Below are 24,921 nucleotides of genomic sequence, written 5' to 3'. Positions count from 1 at the left end.
CACGCTGCCATCCGTGCCCCCAGCCATTCGCCATTCTATCCTGGCGACAGTAGCGTCTCCAGGCCACCTCTCCTCCACGCCAAGGGTTCGCGGCTATTGGAGGGCAGGTGGCACAGTGCCCAATTACTAGTTGCTTGGTTGACTTTGGACCCGCCACAACCTGAGTTGGGTCAGGTGGCAGGAGGAACTTCCTAATGGGACGCTAGGAAAGTTTACTCCAGTGACCACCATAACGACTGTCCCTGGTAGGGAGCTGACGGGATCAGTCCAAGGGTCTCGAAAAGCCAGGCAAGAATGTGGTGGGGCAGGAGGACAAGATTCGCGGCACTGTGATGCCCCGAAGGTCGCCTGAGCTACACTAGGCTCCGCCTAAAGGCCGGGGGAAGTAGGCGGGGGAGTGCCTTGCGTCCGCGCCTGCGCAGCTGTGCGCCGGCGCTGTCTCCGCACTGCGCCGGCGCGGTGCGCCCGGCGCTAAGGGGCGGGGTCTCGTTGCGCCGCGCGCGCAAGCCTGGGGCAAAACCCGGGCCGGGATAGGGCGCGGGGCAGCGCGTCGGGCCCGAAGGCGCCTGCGCGCTGCGCGGCCGGCTGGGGTGCTGGGGGTGGGGCGGGGGCAAGTGTAGCCTCTTCGCCTCATTGTCACCTAGCGCTGCCCGGACATCGCGCAGGCCCCTGGCACCATGAAAATCTGGACTTCGGAGCACGTCTTTGAGTAAGTTTGGGGTGTGGGAGCAACTCCGGGGCGGGCGGGCAAGTTAGGCCTGACGTCCGGCGAGGCAAGGGCGACCCTCAGGAAGTTCTCAGGTGTCGGGCCTAGTTAGGGGAACGAAGCCTGAGGCCCGCGGCCTCCGGGGTGGGGGCAGGTGGGGCTCAAGGTCACGACCCCGGGGCGTCCGAGCCGTGAAGGCGCCTCGGGACCTCCAAGCCCCGGCAGCCACACCATCCTGCCGGGAGAGGGGCGACTTCCGCCTGTCCCCCGGGTGGCGGCCTCCCGAGGTCGTGGGGCGTCGCACAGCACAAGCACGAGGTCCTTGACAGCACTGGGGTTGTCACCTCCAGCTGTGCCGAGCTCGGTGGGACACGGACCCAAGGATCCCAAGAGGGATGGGGTTTTGTTGGGAATCTCCTTGTCCAGGCCACCGTCAGGGTGGAGTTTCTTAACCTCTGAATGTGGATTTTCCGGTGAGCTCGGTCCGCCCTCAAGCAAAACCTTTCCCATGATTCACTGACGTAAGAAATAGAGCCTTGGATTTGCATCCAAGGTCTAGCTCTGGCTGCGACTAAGTTTGTGACCCTGGGTTACACATTTTTGTCTGATACGTGGAAGGTGATGATATTGTCAGGGCCACCAGCGTAAGAGATCTTCAAGGCCACCTACACTAACATCTCTTTGATCAGCGGGAAATTTTTAGGAATGAAAATAGGCCTTGAACCACGTAGATGCTGGGCAGTCTCTTCTGGTTCCATGATTATATATACAAAAGAACCAGGGATATAAGCAGCTATGTTCTTTTTGACCTAAACAAATAGTTCATCCGTCTTCTTCTCACTAATTTGAAATGCTGCCTTTGCTATACACTGCTATGATTTACATCTTAGACTCTATTTTTAAGCTACTTATGGTATTCCACTGGTCTTCCTGCTGTTGCCACACTGTTTTAATTATCATAGTTTCGTGGTATGTTTTAGCCATTTGAGGCTTTAAAAGTTTTTCTGAAGGCACTTTTAAAAGAAGTAAACATTTGTGCATATGATACATCCAAGGAGCCACTGCATTCTACATGATACAGAATATTATAATCAAAAGGAAATTTTCTTTTCTCCCTATTGTTTACAGTTGTGTCAGGGAGGGGGCGGAGGAGACCCTAAATTTGTAGTTTTGTGTTTTTTGTTTCTTTTTTTTTATTGTTTGGGATTCATTGAAGGTACAAAGAATTAGGTTACACTGATTGCATTTGTAGGTAAAGTCCCTCTTATAAATGTGTCCCGCCCCCAAGAGGTGTGCCATACACTGTGACACCCCTTCCCCCTCCCCTCTTCCTGCTTCCTTTATGTTTTTTAACCAAGTACATTCTTCACTGGTCCATTTCAGCACCTGGGATGCTTAATTTCAGTCCTCTTGAAGGTCTGAATGCTTCAGAAGTTCTTGGCACTGAATCTCCTTGGAAGGGAGTTTCTGTTCTCTCTTCTGCCTTTTATTCCCTAACACTTCTCCTGGGGTTGTCCCCTTCGCCACTCTTTTTGCTTTTTTCTTCAACATTCCTGTGGCTTTTTCCCTTTCAACGTACACGATCAATGACATTCTGTTGCTGACCTTCCTAGGTTACATTGCATCAGTGATCTGAATCTCTTTTTCTCTTTTTGTCACAGATGTTTTGAGATTTGATGATAGCTCTGGGACCTTCTTAGACCTAGAAGGTAGACATATTCAAAATAAGTGTTGTACATGTCCTGAGAGAAGAAGCCCTGAGCTGTGCTTTCTGCCCAGATAATCTGGGCTAATTGATCAAGAGCTCAACTGATAAATATACCTTTATATCACTCAAATCTGCACCTTGAGCTGTAATCTCTCTTGAACTTTGATTCTTATTTTCAGGTGCCTACCAGACATCACTACTGACTGACAGCCTCTTCCAACTCAGCCTAAGAGAAGTTGTAGTCATAATCTTCTCCCTCACGATCTTAGTATTTTTTGTTCCCATCTCCAGGAAGTTACTCTTTAACCATAGCTATGTCATGATTCTACATCTTACCCATCTTTGATTTTCCAACACTTCCTTCTGAGGAATAGCGTGTTCTTGGCATCCAGTTGAAGTCATTCATTGATTCTTTCAATGTACTGGGATGCCCAATATATTCAGGTTAATACAGTTAAAATTAATTGGCGGAAGACTGTTAGTTATGGTATGTATTCTCCGAGCTTCTTGTGTTTCATAAAGCAGTCTGAGGCCAACTAAGTCAACATCAGTGTTTTCAGGTTGGCTCAGAGAGGAGAGATGCACTAAATTACAAGAAATGCATAACCACCCTGAAGCCATGCAATTATTAATTTTTTAGAGAGAGTAGAGGGAGGAAATAAGTGCTTGGCAGCCAGTTAACCATGGCATATGACTAGATGGAGACAGGGACAGGGTTTGTCCGATTTTCATTTTAGATAGTTGCCTTGGTAACAACCGCAGTACTTGGCCTGTATCACTTCTGTTTATGTGGACTGTTTAGATATATGATGGAGGTCTGTTTATGTACTTGCATCAATTGGTGAATAAAGCTTGAGATTAAAAACAAAACAAAGTTCATTTATACAATATCATAAAGAAAGTGGAAACATTAAAAATAATGTTTCCCTGATTGTCCAGGGTTCTGGGAAATTAATTGAGTTGAGATTTTCCTTCTATTGACAAGATGCAGTTGTCAGTCTGAGTTCTCTGAAAAGTTGAAAAAGGTTAATGTCTACCTGTTTTGCTTTTAGCAAAACAAAAAATAATACTGTGTGGTTTATCAATGTAGCTTGAAACATCATCTCCAGCTCTTGTGCTTTTCCTTTAAACGAAGACGAGAACACAGATAAATAGTGTAAAGGGGGTTAGAATCAGACTGCAGGTGACTAAAGCACCTTTAATACTGATTGTACTTAATAAGAGGTTCTTTTGAAAAGGAAAGCTTTTGTACAAGCAGCTTATTCATGGAGTTGTGGAGTGAACAAACGTACATCACATTGTGAATCACTCAAGCACATGTGCTTTTTCAAGAAAATAAAGATGCTGCAGGTTCTCAAATGATGTGATATTATTACTATTTCAATCTTAGGTGATAACCAAATGCTTATTATATTAAAAGAGAATATTAGAAAATAGCATATTAGGAGTGTCTTAAAAACATTTTATTATATTGAATGACCTTTTCAAAATAAATCAGAATCACTTCTTTTAGGAAAACAATGGATAAAGATTGACTGAAGGGGCCACTGTTATTTATTACATTAGTATAGAGAAATTTTTCAGTAATTATGTCAGTAATATTTTGGATCTTTTAGTAACCCTATGTTACTAAAGAAACCTTTAGTAAACCTTTGTTTCTTCATAACTTCGTAGACTTGGAATAAGACAAAAGAATAAAAGGTCTGACAGTTTTGCTACTTGTTACAGTAGAACATAATTTTTAAATACATTTTTATGAATCAATGGTACTTCCTAGACAAAATTTACATGTGCAGGTGGATAATGGTAAATAGGAAAGATTGTTTAGGAAACAGTCCTGTGATGCTCTAGAGACTACTCTGATCTTTGTAGGCATCTGTTCTGTTAACAGAGCCTGTGTTCTGAAACGATGCCGACGTCTACACACGTTAAAAATGTAAATCAGTCTCACATAATCAGCAGTGTTTCAGAAAGTAATTTTCCCTAGGTAAACTAATTAAACTTCCATTATAAAGAATGATTTGATGGGTTACAAAATTGTTTAATTCATATGCATGTCTTTAATGTTTGATTTTTGGTTCACATTGGCAGCCACCCATGGGAAACTGTTACAACAGCTGCGATGCAGAAATACCCAAACCCTATGAACCCAAGTGTGGTTGGAGTTGATGTGTTGGACAGACACATAGATCACTCTGGAAAGTTGCACAGCCATAGACTTCTCAGCACAGAATGGGGACTGCCTTCCATTGTGAAGTCTGTAAGTGTGTCTTTATTCCAGGAGAAATGTGACTGCTGTAGAGAAGTTTCCTAAACCACATTATAATTTCAAATAGGTTGTGGGAGCTGATTCCGAATGTCACTTTTGCATCAGTTCAAATTGTATTATAATAAACTTGAGTTATGAGTGTATAATGAATTGGAAATATTATTACAGTCTTCATGAAGGCACCCGATAAAACCTCCTGAAGGAAGCCAGCTAATGCTCTGTAATCTAAAAGGAGTTATATTCTGCTTTTCCTGCTTTTGCCAGCAACTTGAGATCAACAATAAGATTTTCAAGTAATGGTCTGGTCATGATTGTCAGGTGGAATTGCTGGGGTCAGTAGTGGGTTGTGCACATTAGGTACAGGGCATAATCTCAGACTTGCTATTGCTACATTTGTTCCAAGGTCTGGTACTCCTTTCTGTGCATTTAGAAACAATTCTTTTAAGTTATAAATGAACAGGTTTTACTGAGCAGATTTAACCAGCAAAAATGTAAGTGTATCATGATGTGAGAAAACTCTGGTATGATTTGTGGATCCAGATTTCTGTAGAGGATCTTTATATAGAAAGTAGGTCTACTCCAAAAATTAAAGTACAGTTTTCAGCAGGAATATACTAATTGTCTCCTTTATACAAACCATGACTTTAGATAACGGGGATGAAGAAATGAGCAGGGTTGGGGATGGTCTTAGGGTCATAGCACAGGGAGTGATAGTGGCTGCTGATGAAGGAGCCTCCATAGTGAGGAGGTTGTTTTCTGTCTGGAGAGTGAAGCCATGGTGCCCTCTGACTTGGACTGCTGTAGGAAGGTGTTAATAGTCATCTTTGAGCTCTCCTTTTTCTAGGTGCCATGTTTCCCCCAAATCCTCTGATTTCCATATTTCAGAGCCAGTGTTACATTGTTGCACCTTAGCTCAGCGGGCTGGGTCCTGATCGCCTCTGGGAAAGGTTTTGTGTTGGGAGTCTGGGCTCATCTGTGGTGTGTGAATAGGCCTCCTTTTTGACCTTTTTCTGTTTTTTCCTGTTTTTCATGAAACAGATTTTTGGTTCAAGATTCTATAATACATTTTTACCTTCAAATGAAATACTGATACATGTGGTAAGAAGTTCTTCCTCTGATTACTAATTCTGAATGTTTTATTTAGCTTATTGGTGCAGCAAGAACCAAAACATACGTGCAAGAACATTCTGTGGTGGATCCTGTAGAGAAGACAATGGAACTTAAATCTACTAATGTAAGTCTGGCTCCCTGTTTAAATTTTGAACTGTCTGGCTTAATTTTTTCTCTCTTGTAGTTGATAGGTCAGTGAATACACATTCTCAGGGGGTTTAGGAAATCCTTGTGTGTGTGCGGCATACCTCTGCTTCCTGAGCCCTGTTGTGCAGTGACGCTTCCTGGCCCAGGGGATAGCCCTCAGTCAGATGAATTTGGGATCATGTGCATATCATTATTATATCATTCTCAAGCCTTTTTAAAATAAAAAATAGGCAGCAAATAATGAAATTTATTATATTTATACAGAAATATTAGTGGCTTATTTGTTGTTGGTTTTGTTCTTTTATATGTTTGTAAAATTTTCAGTGGTATGTTAATTTTGAAAATGCTTTGAATCATCCTTTCCCAGACGATTTGACCTTTTTTTTCCCCCACTCTGTAGATTTCATTTACAAATATGGTTTCCGTAGATGAGAGACTTATATACAAACCACATCCTCAGGACCCAGAAAAGTAAGTAAAAAGTGTTTTAACAAAATTACTTTACAGGGCTTTCAAATTTTTTTTATCAAATTTTTTTTTTTTTTTTTTTTTTTTTTTAATGAAAGTTGGGTCATCCAAAGAGTGTGAATATGTTTTGTTGCAGAACTATTTTGACTCAAGAAGCCATAATCACTGTGAAAGGAGTCAGCCTTAGCAGTTACCTTGAAGGACTCATGGCAAGTACCATATCTTCAAATGCTAGTAAAGTAAGTAAGGCTGCTTCTTAATTGTTTATTATTTCCTAGGTTAATGTCCTGGGAGAGCTGGTGCCAAATGTGTATGTGTCCTTGTAAGCTCTCAGACACTCCTCAGTGAGAAGCTACTGCATGCCCAGTGTCTGGAGTCCAGTATACCAGGGTTCACATCTAAGCTCTCTCTTACCAGCCTTTCAATATTAAAGTTAAGTTAATCTCTCTGAGCCTCAGTTTCCCATCTCAAAGAAGAGCATGTCCATCTTATAGGATGGATTGAAGTAAATTAGACAATTAAGAGAAGTCTGGCCTGGGACCAAGCAGGGAGGAAATGTGCCTTGAAATTATCTAATATTGGCTCAGCGCCTGTGGCTCAAGCGGCTAAGGCGCCAGCCACGTACACCTGAGCTGGCGGGTTCGAATCCAGCCCAGGCCTGCCAAACAACAAAGACACCTACAACCAACACGTATCTGGGCATTATGGTGGGTTCCTGTAGTCCCAGCTACTTGGGAGGTGGAGGCAGGAGATTCGCTTTAGCCCAGGAGTTGATGCCACGGCACTGTACCCAGGGCAACAGCTTGAGGCTCTGTCTCAAAAAAAAAAAAAAAAGAAAGAAAGAAATTATCTAATATTGCACACATATATATGTGCTTTATATATAAGAGGGAGTTTCCCTCCCCCCCCCGAACCAGTTTTTGCCTCACTAAAAATTACCCCCATTGAGAATGCATTATTTAAAACAAAATAAGTTTAGAGAAGGAGATGCCTCATGCACTTTTTTATAACACCTTTGATACAGTCTTTCAACAGTCCAGGATATTCATAGATGCCCTGTCTATGTTAGGATGCTAGGCTAGACCATGGATGCCGTGGGAAGCAAAACAAATGTGGTCCCTGCCCTTGTAGAAGAGGAAGATGACGTTAATCACTTAGCATGTCACTAGGAAAAGAAAGGTACAGAAAGGCTTGAGAGTGCAATTTTAATTGGTTTTTAGTGATGGATGTTTCTGCTGAGTTCCAAATAGGGGGCAGATTAGTTGTGAGGATATGCCGGGAAGGGCATTTTGGGTGGAAGAGCTGCAAAAGCAAAGGCCGTCAGACAGGAAGTATGAGGTCCTCTTTCTGTTGAAGGGACTGCGTAGAGCTCCTGAGGGAGGGCGGAGTTGGAGACCAGATTCTGCAGTGCCTAGTGTAAGATTTGGGGTTAAATTGTAGACATGAAAAGAGATTTGACCTTACTTTCTAAAGGGGGGACCGCTCTAATCATGAAATAAGACATTCTGTCATTCAGTTGTAGATTCTTTTGAGCACATCTTTTGCATACAAAATGAAAATCAGTTTATAGATCAAGCCAGTTGCTCAAGGCATTTGATGTTTGCTAAATAACATTAAAAAAGAAAAAGCAAGAACAAAAATGATCTGTCATTGTGAGGTTTAGTTATACTTGTGATACTCCTTGTTACTTCCTAGGGTGTCATTTATTTAATACATGCCTTTGCTTTCACTTGGTAACAGTAAATGTGTTGAATTTTTTTAAGGGCCGAGAAGCAATGGAATGGGTAATACATAAATTAAATGCTGAGATTGAAGAACTGACAGCTTCAGCAAGAGGAAGTATAAGGACTCCGATGGCAGCGGCAGCATTTGTAGAAAAATGATAATGAAAGTTTGTAGATAATGTTGGGTCCACCAGGTCTCTACAAGCTCGCAATATATTTATTTGTTATTTAAAAAATACAACTATATTTTAGGTATAATTTTTTTTTTTAATAAGCTGATGTAAGGCTATATGACTTTTCATCAAAACAGAGATGCAGGGCTTCTAAATAAAAGGGATCATCTGAAATTAGTGTTGTTTGAAATGACTGTCTAATTTTGAGAGTTCCAGTATCTATGTGAAAATTTAACAGTTTTTTTAAGTACTTGGAAATTGTTATTGACATTTAATCTCCGAAGGTAGAATTTTAAGGCTTTATGCACTGGAGCTCTACCTGGCTTTGGACCAACCCCAGAACAAAGCAGAGCCACCTCTTCTGTACACACGATCACCTGCTGCTGGAAACTTCAGCAGCTGCATGACGGAACTCACTTTACAAGGAGAAATTATGGACTTTTAAAAGAGTATTTTGTATAAAGTAACTTGCTCTGCTACAAACCACCATTAAAAACCACAGTGTTTTAGTTTTATACTTAAATATTTTGGGTATGAAAATTACCTCTAAAGTAATACATGGCTCCAACAAAAGTATGATTTTATTGTATTAAAGGGTACTGTATTGATTTGCCAAAGCTTTCTGACTTAGTAAAGGTGCTGTGTTACCTTCCTTCGAATTGTACTTCGTGATTTAGTATGCTGTGCCGGGGGCTGGTTATGTTAAGTGAAAAAATAAAGTCATTACCTGAGTTTTGCAGCACTCTAAACTTAAACAGAACAGCTGTTCACATCTTTTAGCAATTCACATTTGCCTAACTTATAAATTGCCATGTGTCAAAATCATGGTTTTGAAATTGCTAAGGCATGATATGTCAGGTTATTTGAATATAATTACTTTTTGAAGTAATTGTGACCACAAAACATCTTTTTTACATGAAGAGCTGCACGTCATTTGAAATTACTCAAATGATGTCTTGATCTGCAGCACAAACCGCACGTACTTAATGTTTTTAATAATACCATACCACTGTGAGAGGTGGGGGTGGTGAGGAAGAACAAAGAATAATTGGGATGGGGAGAGGATTGGCCTAAACTAACCACTAAGTGAATTGCACTGCAGCTTTTATTTATGGAAATCCTTATTTTGGATGCCAGAGGGCAGCTGCAAACTGAAAAACAATCCAGCAAATGTACTTGGCTTCATATTTTGTAGCAGACAATGATCAACTACTAAATAATATCTTTGATATATGCACTTGTAGCACACAGTATTTTTGTTAAAAGGTGATTGATTAGCTGTTGCCTTTATTTTACAATGCTTAATGAGATAAACAAGTCAGATTTCCTATAAAAGAGACCAGTTAATATGTGTACATAAACCACAGAAATAACAAACTATTTTAAAATTGTTTTTCTACTTAAAATATTGTTCAGCTTAGGACTTCTTAGCACATTCATAAAAGCAGGTTAAATCCGATAAAGTTTCTGATTTTCCTTTAGTAAGCAGAGATGGTTTTTTACAACTGAAATAACATTCAGCAAAACAAAACATTTTTAAATACTAATATTTGACAAAGGTTGCTTTGTATAATTTCTGTTAATTATACTTGTGCTGAAAAAGGGTATAAGGCCATAATGATAAAAGAATTAGGAACAAATCTTTATCCTTGGTTTGATGTTTTAAGCTCTGATCTAATGATAAAATCCTATAAATTTTTATTTTCCAGTGCAATTACCTCTTTTTATATGACTAGTAATTCATACTTGTTATCTGTTAAAATATAAACAAACAGTAAGCAAATGCATTTAAGGGGACTAAACTGGAATAAATTCTAAATAAATAAAACTTGGATTATTGAGCACCTAACCCTATTTAATATTAAAAATGAACTTACATGAATTAAGGAAAATCATTCATCTTAATAAAACTTTTAACTTTGTTTTTCGTGATTATAATTTTTTAAATAAAGGTGCGGTGCAAAAACTCTTTTCTTACTCATAAGCAGACACTTAAGCCGCTAAACTGTGTGCCGACACAGCGTGCAAGGTTAGTTGGGCTCCGAGTTAGAGGCACCGCACCCGGTGTCGGCCGGTTCCCTGTACATTTCCAGCCGCTCGGCCGCCGTTTTCTCCTCCTGTGCCTGTCGCGCATCGTAGACCTTGTCCTAAAACTAGAAAATGTTGGGGAATGGGCATGCCTTTTGGCAGAGAGTCTGCTGTGTTTGCAGTGTTTTCTTTTTCAGTGTAACTCGGGGGAAAGTAAGGTTCTTAGTGCTTTCCGAAATCTCAACTCTCAGGACACAGTAGTCCACAAAAGCCGGCGCCGTTTCTCCAAAGCCGGCCCTCCGCGGCGGCCTTGTCAGCGCCGCCCCACGTGCTCGACCCCCCAACACACGCGAAAAAAGTGCTCCGAGCACACAGCCCGCTGAGCGGCTACACCGCTCTTGCCCCAGCCGCCCCCGCCGGGGTAACTACGGAAGCCCGGGGGGGCACAGGCCCGGGGCGCTATCGGAGCCAATGGGCACACTAGGCTGGCCGTCCGGCCCGGGGATTGGTACCCGCGGTCCAGGCTGCGCGCGCCCATTGGCTCCCTGTGCCGGGGGGCTTCCGCGGCGGGGTAGCAGGGGCCGAGCGGGAGGGCGGGGCGGGGTAAGAGGCGGCGATTGGCAGGTCCGTGGGCCCCGCCTCTTCCGTTTTTCGGGCCTGACCTTCCTGTGTTGGGCCGTCCGGCAGAGCCGACATTGAAGGTGTACTCGCGATTCGGCCCGACACACTTCACTCTCGCGACATCATGGTGGCTTACTGGCGACAGGCCGGACTCAGGTAGGCCCAGGCCTCCGGAGAGAAGGGCGCCGGGAGCACGGCCCGCCCATACCCACCTGTCGGAAGGTCACGCCGGGCACGGCAGGGGGCTGCGGCCCGCGCGTGACCGGGGCCTGCGGGGTCCACCCGTGGGCCTGGCCTCGGGTGCAGCCGCGCCAAGATGGCGTCGCTATGGACAACACAGGCGCGAGGTGCCCGAGGCCGTGGGGCACGCGCCAGGGTGTGAAAAGCGAGTCTGCGCGCTCCTGCTGCCGGGCAGCTGCGCCTCCAACAGCTGACTGCTAAAACCTGGAGAAACGAGAGATTGCCCAAGATGGAGCAATTGTTAGAGGAGGCCTCAATCCTTTTCTTTGGGAATTATGCGTGATTTTTGTCTTCAAAATATATTGTTATCTAAAGTTTGGGGAATAGAAGGGCGTGGAGATTTCTCTTCTATTGTGTATAGTCACTGTTAGCATTTTGGCCTTTGCAACATCGAGGTGGATTCTTTCATAATGTTATGGCGGGGGGGTTTATCTTAAGTTAGCGCCTCTTGATCTCACCTCAGTAAAAGGAGCGAAGTTGTGAAAGCCCCTGGTAAACTATAAACAACTAACTATATACATAGGTGAGCGGTGGCTCTTGGGGAGTTAGTGTGGAACCCGTTTGAGGACAGGTATCTGGGGTAATGGGAAACCGTTGGTCTAGGTATCACACCTGATTACTTTGCCTTTCCACCTGGATTGAGCAAAAGGCAGCACACCTGGTTAGGTGGCCAGCTAGAGTAACAATTTCCAGTGGTAACATTTTATGGGCATGTATGACCACCCCACAGCAACTGAGCAACACAAGAGTTTCCTGACTTGTAGAAGTCAAGCAAAGTTTCGAAATTGGAAGGATGGCAAATAGTCCCAGGAGTAGATAGCATTTATTAAGTATGGTGATCCATGCTTTTTCACACTTTGTTTTTGCTCCTCCCAAACCACCAGCAAAGCAAGTCTTATCCTTTTATTCTATTGTTTCTACAGGTGAATAAAGAAGCTGAAAAGATTGACCATCCTGAAAGTCACTCAACTAGTAAGAGTGGAAGCAGGCATTGGAGCTCTTACCTCTGAGTCCCAAAAATAAATTCTAACATGAGAAAATAGACAGCACTTCCTCCCTTCCTGTTTTCCAAAAGTGTGACAAGTGATCTGACATCTTTTGGAAAATAAGATGTTGATGGGAGTCCATCTACCAAACAGGAAGCAGGTTTTAAATTTTGCCAGAATTGATGATGTTCTTTAAGGACTTCCCAGGTTAATTTAGAAACCTTGATTAGGAGGTATTTTCGATGGCAAATTTGTTATACAGAATTCAGTACTCTCAGGAAAGCTTTTAAAAAATTTAACAGAGAACTGTTTATTCTGGATAGTTTTTCCTTTTTTAATTATACATGCCTTACCTTGCAAGAATAATATAATTAGAGGAAAGTTTTGAGTAGAGAAATAGGAAGAAAATCATTCACATTGCTGTCTCTGTCAACATTTTGGTCTATTTCCTGTGCTGTGGGATTTACGTATCTTTTATTTTAAATTAACATACACTAAAGAGAGAACACTGTACAGAGAAGGAAAGTCAAAGATCACTCATCCAAACACTAATTAATACTTCAATACATTTCTTTTTAGGGTTCTTTTTCTTTGTATAGATTTCTTTTGGCATTAGTCATGTTTAAATCCAGTTCAACTGTCCAACCAAACCAAAATTAAAAGTATAAGAAGAAAAATAAAAGCACAGGAACACACCTGTCTGGCTGGATTATCGATAACTAACTTCCTCTCCTTTTCTTCCAGCTACATCCGATACTCCCAGATCTGTGCAAAAGCAGTGAGAGATGCCCTGAAGACAGAATTCAAAGCAAATGCCGAGAAGACTGCTGGCAGCAGTGTGAAAATTGTGAAAGTGAAAAAGGAATGATCTGTAAGTTCCTGATTTATTCAGAAGAGTCGCATATTAAATTTTTAGAGCACATAAAGATCAAAGTAATTTTAGTTTTAAGTTCTGTCCATTTTTCATTCAATCAGTACATTTACAAGTTAGTAGGATAATAATTTAAAGCATACAGGTTATAGAAGTCCCATGGCATAATAAAAGAATGTCCTTTCGGCTCTCACAAGCAGAAGTAATTGGCACATTGATTTTCAGTTCATTTAGCAATGCTTAGGTAAAGAGGCATCTTGTTTTAATTATCCTTGTTTCATTTATCTACACAAAATCAAATAATTTGGAGGATAAAATCACCACTTTTGTAATTGCTGTTGGAGTTACATAACAGTTCAGGAACATGAAAAATTACAGTTTTTTGTATTTTTATTTCCCCCACATCTGCTAATGTTCTCACAGATCACTGCTTCCTGAACATAAGGGCTAAAAGTACAGGCAAGGGTCCTACTATTTTATCAAGCAGTAAAACCTGCATGATCCTGCAGTGAATACTGTTTTGCTAATTTATTATTATTTTCCCTCTTTAAAGATATTGGTGATGTAAAGTTAAATTCTCACATAATGAAAAGACAGTTCTGTACAGTTGATAAGTTCATGCTACGGAGTACAAAAGTGATTTGATCCCTAAGCTACTTTTCTTGATATTATTATTTCAAAGATAAGTAAGGCAAATCATCTGAGAGATGTTTTCTGATTTAATTTTCTTATTTTGCTTTTAAAAAGTTTCAGATCCACAGTAGCAACAGAAATGTGACAAATATTAATCCATTGGCAGCTTGTGCTTATGAGCAAATTTACTTATTGGAACTGTCTCCCCTAAGCACTTTTCATTTTCGTTTTGAATTAGCAAATCTTCTATTACAAGTCTAGAGATGTGGCGTTTTGAATTTAGCCCTTTTTCTGGGGCCTCTTTGTCTAATCCCATAATTCTGAATAATGAGACCTGGTTTTCTGTTGGGTTGAGGTTTTTTTGTTTTGAGACAGTCTCGTTTTGTCACCCTGGATAGAGTGAGTTGGCATCATAGCTCATAGCAACCTCAAACTCTTCGGCTCAGGTGATCCTCCTGCCTCAGCCTCCCAAGTAGCTGGAACCATAGAATCTTACCACAGTGCCCCCAACCATTTTTTAGAGACAGGGTCTCGCTCTTGTTCAGGCTGGTCTTGAACTCCTGAGTTCAAGGGAGCCACTTGCCTCAGCTTCCCAGAGTGCTGAGATTACAGGTGTGAGCCACCACGCCCAGCCAGGGTTCTTCTGTTTTAAAAATGATCTGAGAAAACTCACTTCACCTTTTTCTGCAGTGACCTGAGCTAGACTCTGCATCTAACTCCCTGACTTTGCTATGTCCTTGAAGTCAGAAAGTTGTGTCCAAATCTAGTAAACAAAGCATTGGCCCCTCTGCGTTATGGCCTACCAGGATAGAGACCCTATCCCATTAGCACAGGTAGATTTCAGTGTCTTTTTAAAGACAAAGTAGTTCCTTTATTGTTAGGAGAGTTTTTAATTTTACTTAGGGAAGTGTTTGTTCATCTAATGCTGTGAACTTGAACCAGCACTTTTTATGTCTGAGCTTGCCCCAGCCTGTGAATTAAAGCCACAGTTATGTTATACAGTTCTGGAAGTTATTTCTCACATTCATTTTGGGTTTTTTAGAAAACACCAAGAACTAGCTAGCAACTGTTGCATTTTCTTTTTCCCTCCTAGACCTGCATGAAATGCTACATTTCCAAGGTGAAGATGTGTGGGCATGTGCCATGGCAGATTGAAAACAATCTCACATCATGGAAAAAAATACCTGTCTTGTTCATAAACTGACAATGTCAATAAATTGAAGTATGCTTCACTCTTACTTTTGTTTTTTAGTTTCTCTGTCAGACTTACTTTCTCTTAGGGAGTATCTGCACAGCTGCAGCTGTTGTGAAAGTGCATGGTTATGGCCAGGTGAACCAGGGTTTCTCAAAACAGGGGAGGCCATATTTAAGATTTAGGGACCAGGGCGTCAGCCCCATATGCCAAGGGTGGTGGGTTCAAACCCAGCCCCGGCCAAACTGCAACAACAAAAAAAAGCCGGGCGTTGTGGTGGGCGCCTGTAGTCCCAGCTGCTTGGGAGGCTGAGGCAAGAGAATCGTGTAAGCCCAAGAGCTGGAGGTTGCTGTGAGCTGTGTGTCGCCACGGCACTCTACCGAGGGCAGTAAAGTGAGACTCTGTCTCTACAAAAAAAAAAAAAAAAGATTTAGGGACCAGAGGGATATGGAAAACATTTTGAAAATGCCTCAAAATGGGAAGTTGTTTTTCATAACATTAATTGGTGATCAAAATTAAGAGACCATCATTGAGGCTGGCAGAGTATTGTCAGGATAGTGAATTGGTTGTTACCCTGCTTCATCCTTTTGTCTGAACAGCAGTATCTCCAAGCAGTGCTGCTCAGCCAGTATCCTAAATGAAAATAATTACTAAAAGCATGGATTAAAAGAACAAATTGTATGCTCATTTTTGATTATGTACTTAAAACCTGTAGAGAAGAGCTATTAATGTTAGAATCTAAGCACAAAATGCTTTTCATATTATTTTATAAATGAATCTATATTGGGTAGTGTTTCTCATAGGAAATGAGGCAAAGCTATTCAATAACTTGCTTATTGAGTTAATGGCCAAACTGAAATTAAAATCTAAGGTTCTTGACTGCCGGTCTGAGGCCTGCTGACTCCAGTGCTTCCGTGCTGTCTGTGTGGTGATTCATTCATTCGTTGCATATTTAGGGATGAAAACTTGTTGCAAGTTTTTGTGTTTATATTGCTTTGAAACTTGGAAGCACAACTTGGCCAAGTAAAACACCATTGCAAATTTAACTGCTTAATTTTAACTGTTTTTGGAGAATGGAGAAATACATTTGAGCAGGAAATTTTGAAACACTGTTCTAGGGCCAGTTCTTACCATGGTATTTAAACTCACAATAATTTATTAGGGCCAAGCACAAGCTGAAGAAAATGTCTTTGTTCTCGGCCTCTGGGGGATGACTTACTGCCCCGACACTTGACCTTCAGTTTTACTGCGATCTCAGCACAGGACATTCAAGGGGAGGCAGCAGATTTGAGTAGGAGAGCTGAGCCCCCCGGGGTCCTTTACTTCAGGGCTGTCATCCTGATGTTCAGAAGTTAAGGCACCTTAGTTTAGTGCTATGGTCCCCAAGGTAAAGTATGAGGAAGCGTCTCCCTTTACAGGGACAGGAATAAATGATTCACCTTTTGATACCAAATTGTAGCTAATAGGCAGACAGCTAAATTATTTCCAGCTAAGTAATTAGAAATAAGTCATTTAGTAGGGAAGTAAATAGGATAATTAGAAGTAAGATTTAGGGACAAGGCCTGTGATACAGTAAGGATAGAAGTAACAACAAAAGACAAATTTCCAGTCCAGTTGAGATTCTTTGAGGCTCTTTTCCTATGATTAAAAAAAAAATCCTGAAACAGTACCATGATGAAATAAACTTCACTAGCTGGTGGGGACCTCTTCACTAGACGGGACCCTGATCAGACCGACTTGTGGGTGTTTTGCTAACTAATGGGGGTTGTTACAGGGAGTCAGTTAATCTCTTCATTTGTGTAGTCCCTGTGTGCAGAGTGAAGGAATCAGACCAGCTCTAAAATTCTATAATTCTGCTGTCTCCGTCTCCGAGAGACCAATGTCGCCGTAGCAACCATACTGCTAAAGGAATAAGCACTTCAAAATCAGAAAGGACAGATTTCTCTTGATTTCTAGTTTGTTGTTATTTTTTTAAATCTATTTCCACCATATGAAAGAGTAGGATGGTGGGATGCATTTTGAAATATTTTTAACTACTCAAGTTAATCAGTCTGGGTTGTTAGGCTCCAAGAAAAGGAATTTATGTGTCTGAAATAAAGCAAGTTAGCCACTTAAAATTGAATTTTTTTGTACTTTAATGATTACTATTGAGCAAACAAAAATCTTTACAGTAACATAAATCAGCAGAAGTTTTTTTGAGGATTTAAACCTGTATCTTTCCTTGTATCTATTGAATTGCCTTTTTAGGTTTGAAAAGGAAGGAGCCAGAAGAAGCATGTATATAATTCTTTATATAATCACAAGCTGTAAGTTTTTTTAGCATCTCAGGAAATTTTTAACTAAAAACTAAGTGTATAGGTACAGTTTCTCACTACATTCAGTGCTTCTTGAACCACAAGTAGGAAGTGTTTAAAACATTTTTTGTGTGTGTGTTTCTTAAATTTTGTAAATAGAAGGCTTGTCAGTGATACCGAAGGCAAGGGCTCATTGTCTCTTGGTATATATTCTAGTTGTTTCCCTGTGATATATATGTGAAAAGAGTGAAGTTTCTCAGAATGAGCAACTGTCATCCATCCACCTGCTATTTTATTATTGCCCATTATAAAGCAAATCAGGAGATGACAATCTAGTCGTTGCCTGCAAGTAAAGTCGTTTTCTGCAGTGAGGGTGGGAGCATTCTCCCATTACCTTCTATCCATGGATCAAACCGTACAGCTCAGGGATAATTCTAGGAGGCCTTAAAAAAACACCCTCATAGTGCTGGAGGGGATGGCAGTGCTGCATGTCAGAAACAGGTAAACCGTAATTAAGTTATGGAGGATTTGATTACACTATTCTGTGTTTGTTCCTATTGTAATGTAAGCAGATTAAAGTTGTGTGATGGTTAAAGCCGTGTCATCATGCAAACATTATGGCAACTTCTGCAAATTAATTTGAACTGTAAAAGTTCCCTAATGAGACAATGCCCTCCGTAGCCGAGGACACTGCAGCCGAAGCTGCTCGCTTTCCCACATTTGGACAGTTGCCGAGGGGAGTGGGCACCTGTTCTCAAGAGCAAAGCTGCAGACCATTTTGGGGGGTGATTACTGAATAACAGTGAAAAGGGAACTTCAAAATAGCCTTCAAAAGGAAAACCACAGATGACTATTAATGAATACCTGGACTCTAACACTAATAAGAATCTTAAAATATGCAAATACATAGCGTTAAAAGCTGACTATACAGAAATGAAGATCAGAGTACTGGAGTTGTTTAGTTTTGTCTTTTTTTTTTTTTTTTCCGTTTTTTTAGTCAGGTATTTTTGAGGAGAGGACTGATCGTGACTTTTCTTTCTTCTTTCTTTTTCCAATTAGTGTGTTGAGATGTAGGCCAGGGCTACAGTTTCTGAGTGGACGCTGACTCACTTCGACCTCAGCCCCTCGCCCCCACTTAGTAGCTAGTGGTTTGTCAAGAGGCCGCCAAGCACAGGAAGCAGCAGGATGCCAAGCAGTGTTCTTAAGACATGAGAACATGAGGTAAACGTCTTAGTAGCCCCAGGATGCCAAGTAAGGGTTCCAGGGCACTCAGCAGTGCTGCTAAAGCTTAAAAATTTAAGTCAGCTGTGGTGGCTCTCTGCCAATCAACAGGTATAGTCTGCGTGCCTGGCACAGGGCTCTGCATACGGTAAATTACCCAATAAACACTTTAAAACAAAGGAAGTCCTTGACAGTAAATTCACTTTGCTATTAAAAAGAAAAAGCTAATGAGTGTGCGTAGAACATGGAACTCTTCAAGGTTAGTGAGCGTCAGCAGAAGACCCTGACGCCAGGCGGCTGCTTCCCCCACGCCCCCTCCCGCAGCCCGGTGTCACGGCCAAGGACGAATGCGGATTATTCACTGCGCGGCGGTGCAGGGAAAGTGCCACGGGAACCGGGCTGCCCGCGGTCAGCGCTTCTCAACTTCTGGTTCCGTTTCTGCCTCTCCCACGACCTCTTCGTTCTCCTGCAGAATTGCTCTGGCGTCTTGGAACTGTTGGTACTCGGAGACCAAGTCGTGGATGTTACTTTCCGCTTCCCCAAACTCGCTTATGTCCATCCCTTCGCTGGTGTACCAGTGCACGAAGGCTCTCCTTTTGAACATGGCCGAGAACTGCCCCGAGACCCTGCCGAAGAGCTCCTGGATGGCGGTGTTGTTGCCGATGAAGGTGGCGGCCATGCTCAGCCCCCGGGGCGGGATGTCGCACACGGCCACCTTGACGTTGTTGGGGATCCACTCCACGAAGCAGCTGCTGTGCCGGGTCTGCACGGAGAGCAGCTGCTGGTCCACTTCCCTGGTGGACATCTTGCCCCGGAAGATGCAGGCCACGGTGAGGTAGCGGCCGCGGCGCGGGTCGCAGGCGGCCATGAGGTTGCGGGCGTCGAACATCTGCTGCGTGAGCTCGGCCACCGACAGCGCGCGGTACTGCTGGCTGCCCTGGGCCGTGAGGGGCGCGAAGCCCGGCATGAAGAAGTGCAGGCGCGGGAAGGGTACCATGTTCACCGCCAGCTTGCGCAGGTCGGCGTTGAGCTGGCCCGGGAAGCGCAGGGAGGTGGTGACCCCGCTCATGGTCAGGGACACCAGGTGGTTGAGGTCCCCGTAGGTGGGCGTGGTCAGCTTCAGGGTGCGGAAGCAGATGTCGTAGAGCGCCTCGTTGTCGATGCAGAAGCAGGCGTCGGCGTTCTCGATCAGCTGGTGGATGGACAGCACGGCGTTGTAGGGCTCCACCACCGTGTCCGACACCTTGGGGGACGGCATGACGCTGAAGGCGTTCATCATGCGGTCCGGGTACTCCTCCCGGATCTTGCTCATGAGCAGCGTGCCCATGCCGGAGCCCGTGCCGCCGCCCAGCGAGTGCACCAGCTGGAAGCCCTGCAGGCAGTCGCAGCCCTCGCTCTCCCGCCTCACGGCCTCCAGGGCGCGCTCCAGCAGCTCAGCGCCCTCCGTGTAGTGGCCCTTCGCCCAGTTGTTGCCGGCCCCGGAGTTCCCTGTGGCCAAGAAGAAAGAGCAAGGCAAAGCAAGGTGAGGGGAGAAGGGAGCCACCAGGAGGCGGCCCTCTCTCCTGGGGGAACCTTCTAGAAAACCTACCGTGGACGAAACTGTCGGGTTGAAAGAGGGCTCCTAATTTGCTAGATCGAATGCTGTCCATCGTCCCAGGCTCCAGGTCCACCAAGACTGCTCGGGGCACGTATTTCTTACCTGAGGAGGAAAGTGGAAAGAAGCCAGCAAACTGTTGTTTCTCTAAAAGTGAACGTCTCATCAAAATAGTCCCTTGTGATACCGAGTCAAGACAACAACCCAAACCATCGGTAATTCTAGAGAGGGCTCTTCGGTAGATACAGATTCGAAAACCTCCTGTCATGTTTGTTTACCTTAACAGTCACACAAATCTATAAAATACCTAAAAAAAAAAAAAAAAACACTTTTCCCATCATTGCTTTGTTATGTTGCTAAATGCCAGCCATGCTGTCCTTCGTTGGAAATTATTCTGGTTTTCATTTAAAAACAAAAAAGGAAGGTAGGTGCCTAAGCTGCTCGCGTTAAGGTGTGCACCAGGGTTGGAGACCCGCCACTCTTGGAGCCTGTGCTCTGCCCAGAGCCTGGCCTGTCTCCAGGGCCGTTTGCACTCTCTCTGCCTGTGTTCCCGCTGACTGTTGGACCCTTGCTCCCTGCCTACCGTAGGCTTCGTTGTAGTACACACTGATTCTCTCCAGCTGCAGGGACGAGGCCCCTTGGTCGCTCCCGGCAGAGTCAATTCCATGTTCCTCACCAATCACCTCCCAGAACTGAAAGCAAAGGAGAGGGGACGGTGTAGACAACCGTGAAAAGGCTGTGTGAACGCCGCTCTCCCCCAACCCAGGTGCTTTTTGTACATTTTCATCAGTGACCATCCCACGGCCTAATACACGGGTTGCCTCTACTAAGCATGGGTATCAGCATTTTCTACGCACCTGAACTACTTACATAAATGTCAAACACGTGAAATATGAAATTACATTCTGCTATTAAGTTCAGGCCATTGTTTACATTAACGCTGTTTTAGAGTTTCACATCAGACAATGTATCTCTGATTTCTCCTTATAGTACTCCAAGCTAGCAAAATGTAGATTCCATTAAATAAAAATAAACAATTCTTTTCTGATTTCACCATATTTCACTTTGGAGACTTTTCATGAAGTTTTCCCAAAAGCCCATAACTAAGACTTCTATGCACAATTCTAAGTAATGTGCATTTTTAATGATCAAGTATACACACAATACAAAATTACACATAGCTGTTCAATTGTAACTATTCAAAACATTCCACACTTGGATTCACATAACAGTATACTGAGCTCTTAATATAGAAATAGTTAGGGGCAGGCGCCTGTGGCTTAGTGAGCAGGACACCGGCCCCATATACTGAGGGTGGCGAGTTCAAACCTGGCCCCAACCAAAGTGCAACAAAAAAATAGTCAGGAGTTGTGGCGTCCACCTGTAGTCCCAGCTACTCAGGAGGCTGAGGCAAGAGAATCACCTAAGCCCAAGAGCTGTAGGTTGCTGTGAGCTGTGATGCCACACAGCACTCTACCGAGGGGGACAAAGTGAGACTCTGTCTCTAAAAAAAAAAAGTTACTGGCATAGGTCCTTTTGATCACCCTGGAAAAGCACATATTAAAAACAATAAAGCCGGGCACGGTGGCTCACCCCTGTGATCCTAGCACTCTGGGTGGATTGCCTAAGCTCACAGGTTCAAAACCAGCCTGAGCAAGAGCGAGACCCCACCTGTAAAAATAGGCGAGCATTATGGCGGGTTCCTATAATCCCGGCTACTGGGGAGGCTGAACCAGGAGAGTCACTTGAGCCCAAGAGTTTGAGGTTGCTGTGAGTTGTGATTCCATGGCACTCTACCGAGGGCAACAGAATGAGACTTTGACTCAAAAAAAAAAAAAAAAAGCAATAAAGATATAGTGCCCAAAGGTGTTTTCCTAACCATATCTTGTAAATGATAGCTCCGCTCTGGCCATGGTCTTAATAACAGGGCAGCGCTGTTCTGAGAGTTGAAGAATAAATAAATTCAAATTCTGTGATATCCCAAATTAATGTGCCTTAAAGTTCTTGTGGCCCCAAGTAATAAGTTGTCACCAGAGCTCTAGCCATTAGACAATATGATTCTGGACTGAGAGCTAAGACCCTGTCCAGACCCTGCAGTCCCTCCCCAGGTCCTCTCTCCTTATTATCCTCCAATTACAGAGCGAAAGGGACCCTGCCAATTCTTTGTGTTACTTAAGATGAACATCTCATCACAGTAGCATGGAGGAATGATAACTTCTTTTCAAGCAGTGATATTCTCTGCCCCTAGTTTAAACCCCCTGGATTAAAAGAGCTTCGTTTTTCCATAGCAGTATTACTCAGGATAACCAAAAAGTAGAAACAACCCAAGTGTCATCAGTAGATGATAAATGTATTAGGTGTTTTAAAATCTTTCCTTTAATGCAATTCATACTAGTAATAGTAATTTCAAAATAGCAAAGAGAGCAAGTTAGATTTTACTAAGTACAATTGGTCATCTTAAAATCATGATTGAAGAGGGGCTTCAGGCACCTGCTTTCTTGCGTTAACCAACTGCATCAGGTAGAAAATTTTCTGCATTGTAGAAAAATTTAATCTGAGAGGTGGAGAGTGAAAGAGGGCAGGGAAGAGAAAAACTTATTTATAGTCCAGAGGGTGTATTTCAATTGTTTCTTGTACTATACACAAAAACTGTATTTTAGATTTGCCTCTTAAATTTTTTGTTGCATACTAAAAAAACAGTAATTGACTTTGGGTTTTTTTTTTGTTTTTTAACTTTATAACATGGGAGGGGAAGAAAAAGACACCTTAGTGATATGGTATAAAAAGTTTCCAAAAAAAAAACTTCTGAAAACAGTTTTGAGATAAATTACTGTTTTTAGATAGGAAAATTGAATTGCTAAGATGATAAAAGCAAAATGGTTGATATGTATTATACATGCATAACTATGAACAAAATGAGTATTAATTAACATTCTAAGCCTTTAAAGTGCCCTGTATCTCTTTAACTAAATTGTTTTATAAATCAAATGTTTAGCAAGTACATAGTCTGCTGGACTCACTGCCTTGCTGGGTAACTTAGGGTGTTTTCTTGGTTGACTACATCTTGGGATCCCGGCAAAGCTAGTACCAGTAATCAGACCTTACTTACCTTGGCTCCGATCTGGTTACCACACTGGCCAATCTGAATGTGGACAATTTCACGCATCTTTGCTTTAAGCCCAGGTATAAGATCTCAGAGTCCTCAGTCTTTGGGAGAGCCTGGTTCACTGGTGTGAGCCCAGCAGAACTTTGGTCATTACACTGCTGGGACCCACTAACCAAGCTACCCTTCCAATGTGACCCAAGGGTGTGTCCAGCCCAGAGGCTCAGCCCCCTGTACACCCCCACCGTCAGCAAGCCCAGGGCCTTTTGCTTTCTGCCTGTCATGCTTTTGGAAGGGGGGTGTTTTTCCTCCCCAGCACAGAATATTGCCTAGTCATTTCCTAGAGAGCAAGCGCAAGACCCAAATCTGCCTTGTGCTTGGGGCCTGGGGACAGCACTGTTTACGGCCTCTGGTTCTGATGCCCATGATGGCTGGCTTTGGCTCTCCTGGGTGACCAGACCACCTGCAAGGGCTTTCCCTGTCCAGGGAATCATTTTGTCTAAACTGAAAACATGGCCCAAAAGAAAGTTTCCTTTTTGAACATAGCCAGAGTGGTGAGGCAACATGTGAGTCTTAGGAGTTTGGAAAACCACAATTAAGAAAGCCCAAACTCCACGTTTGACATGCAGGCTTTCCCAGCCTGGCCCCAGACCTCCTTCTCAGCCCCCAGCCCAGTGCTGGGACAGAATGGGAGGTGCTGCCCTGGACCACTGCAGGCCCTGGGCTGTGCCACTCTCTCCTCCCTCACCCTTTCAGGGCCTGGCTGCCCCTCAGCCTCTCCCAGCTCCCACACTGTCTCCTCCTCACTCCTGTCCTGGTGTCTGGGAGGTTACTGTCTTCCATAAGGTCCCCTTTGCCGGATCCAGAATTCTCTAAGAGCCCAGCATGGAGTTGGGGGCTGCCCAATAGGGGCACAGCAATTCAAATTTGGTTCCTCTGCCTCCCGGGTCTCAGCACACCCCATGAGCTGCCAGGAAACAAGTCCAAAGCTGCAGGTGTTGCCACTTCTGACCAGGCAAGCTGGCCAGCAGCAGGGAGCACAGCTGCTGGCAGACACTGGCTCCATATCTCTGGCCGCAGGACGATGGTGTGGAATACTGGCTTCCCCAGAAGAGAGGACACAGAGCGCCCACGAAGGCATGAGAGTACTGGCTGGGAAGGAGGAGAGCTGACAAGAGCTGCCTGGTGCCCTGGGGGCCCTGGAGCTACAAGTGGGCAGTCCGGGGCGAGGTCTCACTCCTGAAAAGCCCCGGGAACTTGGGCAGCCACCACCCTATGAGCACCTGCCAGGTACTCATAGCTGACACCCTTCACGTATGCCGGGCTCACCTCCAGAGCTGGGCGACAGAAACAGTCCAATCCAGTGCACTTGGGACGCTCTTGATCTGACTTATTTAGAAAAAGAGAGAGGCTCCTCCAGCTCTGGAGCAACTCAGGGACATCATCCTACAGGAAGTAGACACAAAGGCAGGAGTGACCTGAACTCAGAGCTAGACCTGTGACCTTGGTTAAGACACTAGAGCCAAACCTTTAAGCTCCAGTTCCCCACTGGTCCATGTGGGGACCCCAGTGTCACCTCCTAAACCCTGTGTTCTTTCTACAGGCCCAGTCAGGAACACAAGCAGAAAAGTAACTAGCGGTGGGATGTCCCAGGGAAACACGGTAGCCTCTGTCTACTCCCAGGGGAGTTCAAACACAGAGTCAAAGGCCTGCACATGAACCAGAAGAGAAACCCAGACATGAGTAAGAACTTTGTTCCTAGTTGTCCACACCAACCTCAAGTGCTAAGTGCACCCGTGATCCTGGGCCAGACCCAGGGAAAGGTTTGCTGTC

The 24,921-nt window shown here is 43.7% G+C and overlaps 3 protein-coding genes across 4 annotated transcripts; 2 read left to right on the top strand and 1 right to left on the bottom strand.

The window, feature by feature from the left end:
* The first annotated feature begins 554 nt into the window (after positions 1–554).
* PRELID3B (PRELI domain containing 3B) lies at positions 555–10,227 on the top strand. 2 transcript variants are annotated; one of them, XM_053573876.1, is made up of 6 exons: positions 555–709; positions 4,506–4,674; positions 5,828–5,917; positions 6,341–6,411; positions 6,545–6,617; positions 8,172–10,227. In XM_053573876.1, exons 1-6 carry the CDS (start codon positions 678–680, stop codon positions 8,289–8,291), a joined length of 555 nt encoding a protein of 184 aa, XP_053429851.1. In that variant the 5' UTR covers positions 555–677; the 3' UTR covers positions 8,292–10,227. The 2 variants fall into 2 exon arrangements, with proteins under 2 accessions (XP_053429851.1, XP_053429850.1); XM_053573875.1 differs by having other exon boundaries at positions 6,545–6,647.
* A 723-nt stretch (positions 10,228–10,950) lies between these two features.
* On the top strand, positions 10,951–14,922 carry ATP5F1E (ATP synthase F1 subunit epsilon). Its single transcript, XM_053573874.1, has 3 exons — positions 10,951–11,110; positions 12,925–13,051; positions 14,778–14,922. Exons 1-2 carry the CDS (start codon positions 11,079–11,081, stop codon positions 13,046–13,048), a joined length of 156 nt encoding a protein of 51 aa, XP_053429849.1. The 5' UTR covers positions 10,951–11,078; the 3' UTR covers positions 13,049–13,051; positions 14,778–14,922.
* Positions 14,923–18,650: 3,728 nt separating this feature from the next.
* On the bottom strand, positions 18,651–23,241 carry TUBB1 (tubulin beta 1 class VI). Its single transcript, XM_053573873.1, has 4 exons — positions 23,095–23,241; positions 20,569–20,677; positions 19,980–20,090; positions 18,651–19,879 (listed from the first exon to the last, which is right to left on the bottom strand). Exons 1-4 carry the CDS (start codon positions 23,149–23,151, stop codon positions 18,801–18,803), a joined length of 1,356 nt encoding a protein of 451 aa, XP_053429848.1. The 5' UTR covers positions 23,152–23,241; the 3' UTR covers positions 18,651–18,800.
* Between the last annotated feature and the right edge of the window lie 1,680 nt (positions 23,242–24,921).

Source organism: Nycticebus coucang, chromosome 21, assembly GCF_027406575.1.
Source record: "Nycticebus coucang isolate mNycCou1 chromosome 21, mNycCou1.pri, whole genome shotgun sequence".
Lineage (NCBI taxonomy): Eukaryota > Metazoa > Chordata > Mammalia > Primates > Lorisidae > Nycticebus > Nycticebus coucang.
This window is presented reverse-complemented; position numbering and strand designations above follow the sequence as displayed.

What these genes read in the sequence shown, in the direction of transcription:
- PRELID3B (XM_053573875.1), top strand. Translation starts at nt 678, where the DNA reads ATGAAAATCTGGACTTCGGAGCACGTCTTTGA. An exon ending in ACTTCGGAGCACGTCTTTGA is followed by an intron (nt 710 to 4,505) that starts GTAAGTTTGGGG and finishes TCACATTGGCAG; the next exon opens with CCACCCATGGGAAACTGTTA. An exon ending in TGCCTTCCATTGTGAAGTCT is followed by an intron (nt 4,675 to 5,827) that starts GTAAGTGTGTCT and finishes TGTTTTATTTAG; the next exon opens with CTTATTGGTGCAGCAAGAAC.
- ATP5F1E (XM_053573874.1), top strand. Translation starts at nt 11,079, where the DNA reads ATGGTGGCTTACTGGCGACAGGCCGGACTCAG. An exon ending in TGGCGACAGGCCGGACTCAG is followed by an intron (nt 11,111 to 12,924) that starts GTAGGCCCAGGC and finishes CTTTTCTTCCAG; the next exon opens with CTACATCCGATACTCCCAGA.
- TUBB1 (XM_053573873.1), bottom strand. Translation starts at nt 23,151, where the DNA reads ATGCGTGAAATTGTCCACATTCAGATTGGCCAGTGTGGTAACCAGATC. An exon ending in GTAACCAGATCGGAGCCAAG is followed by an intron (nt 20,678 to 23,094) that starts GTAAGTAAGGTC and finishes CTTTGCTTTCAG; the next exon opens with TTCTGGGAGGTGATTGGTGA. An exon ending in GTACTACAACGAAGCCTACG is followed by an intron (nt 20,091 to 20,568) that starts GTAGGCAGGGAG and finishes TTTCCTCCTCAG; the next exon opens with GTAAGAAATACGTGCCCCGA.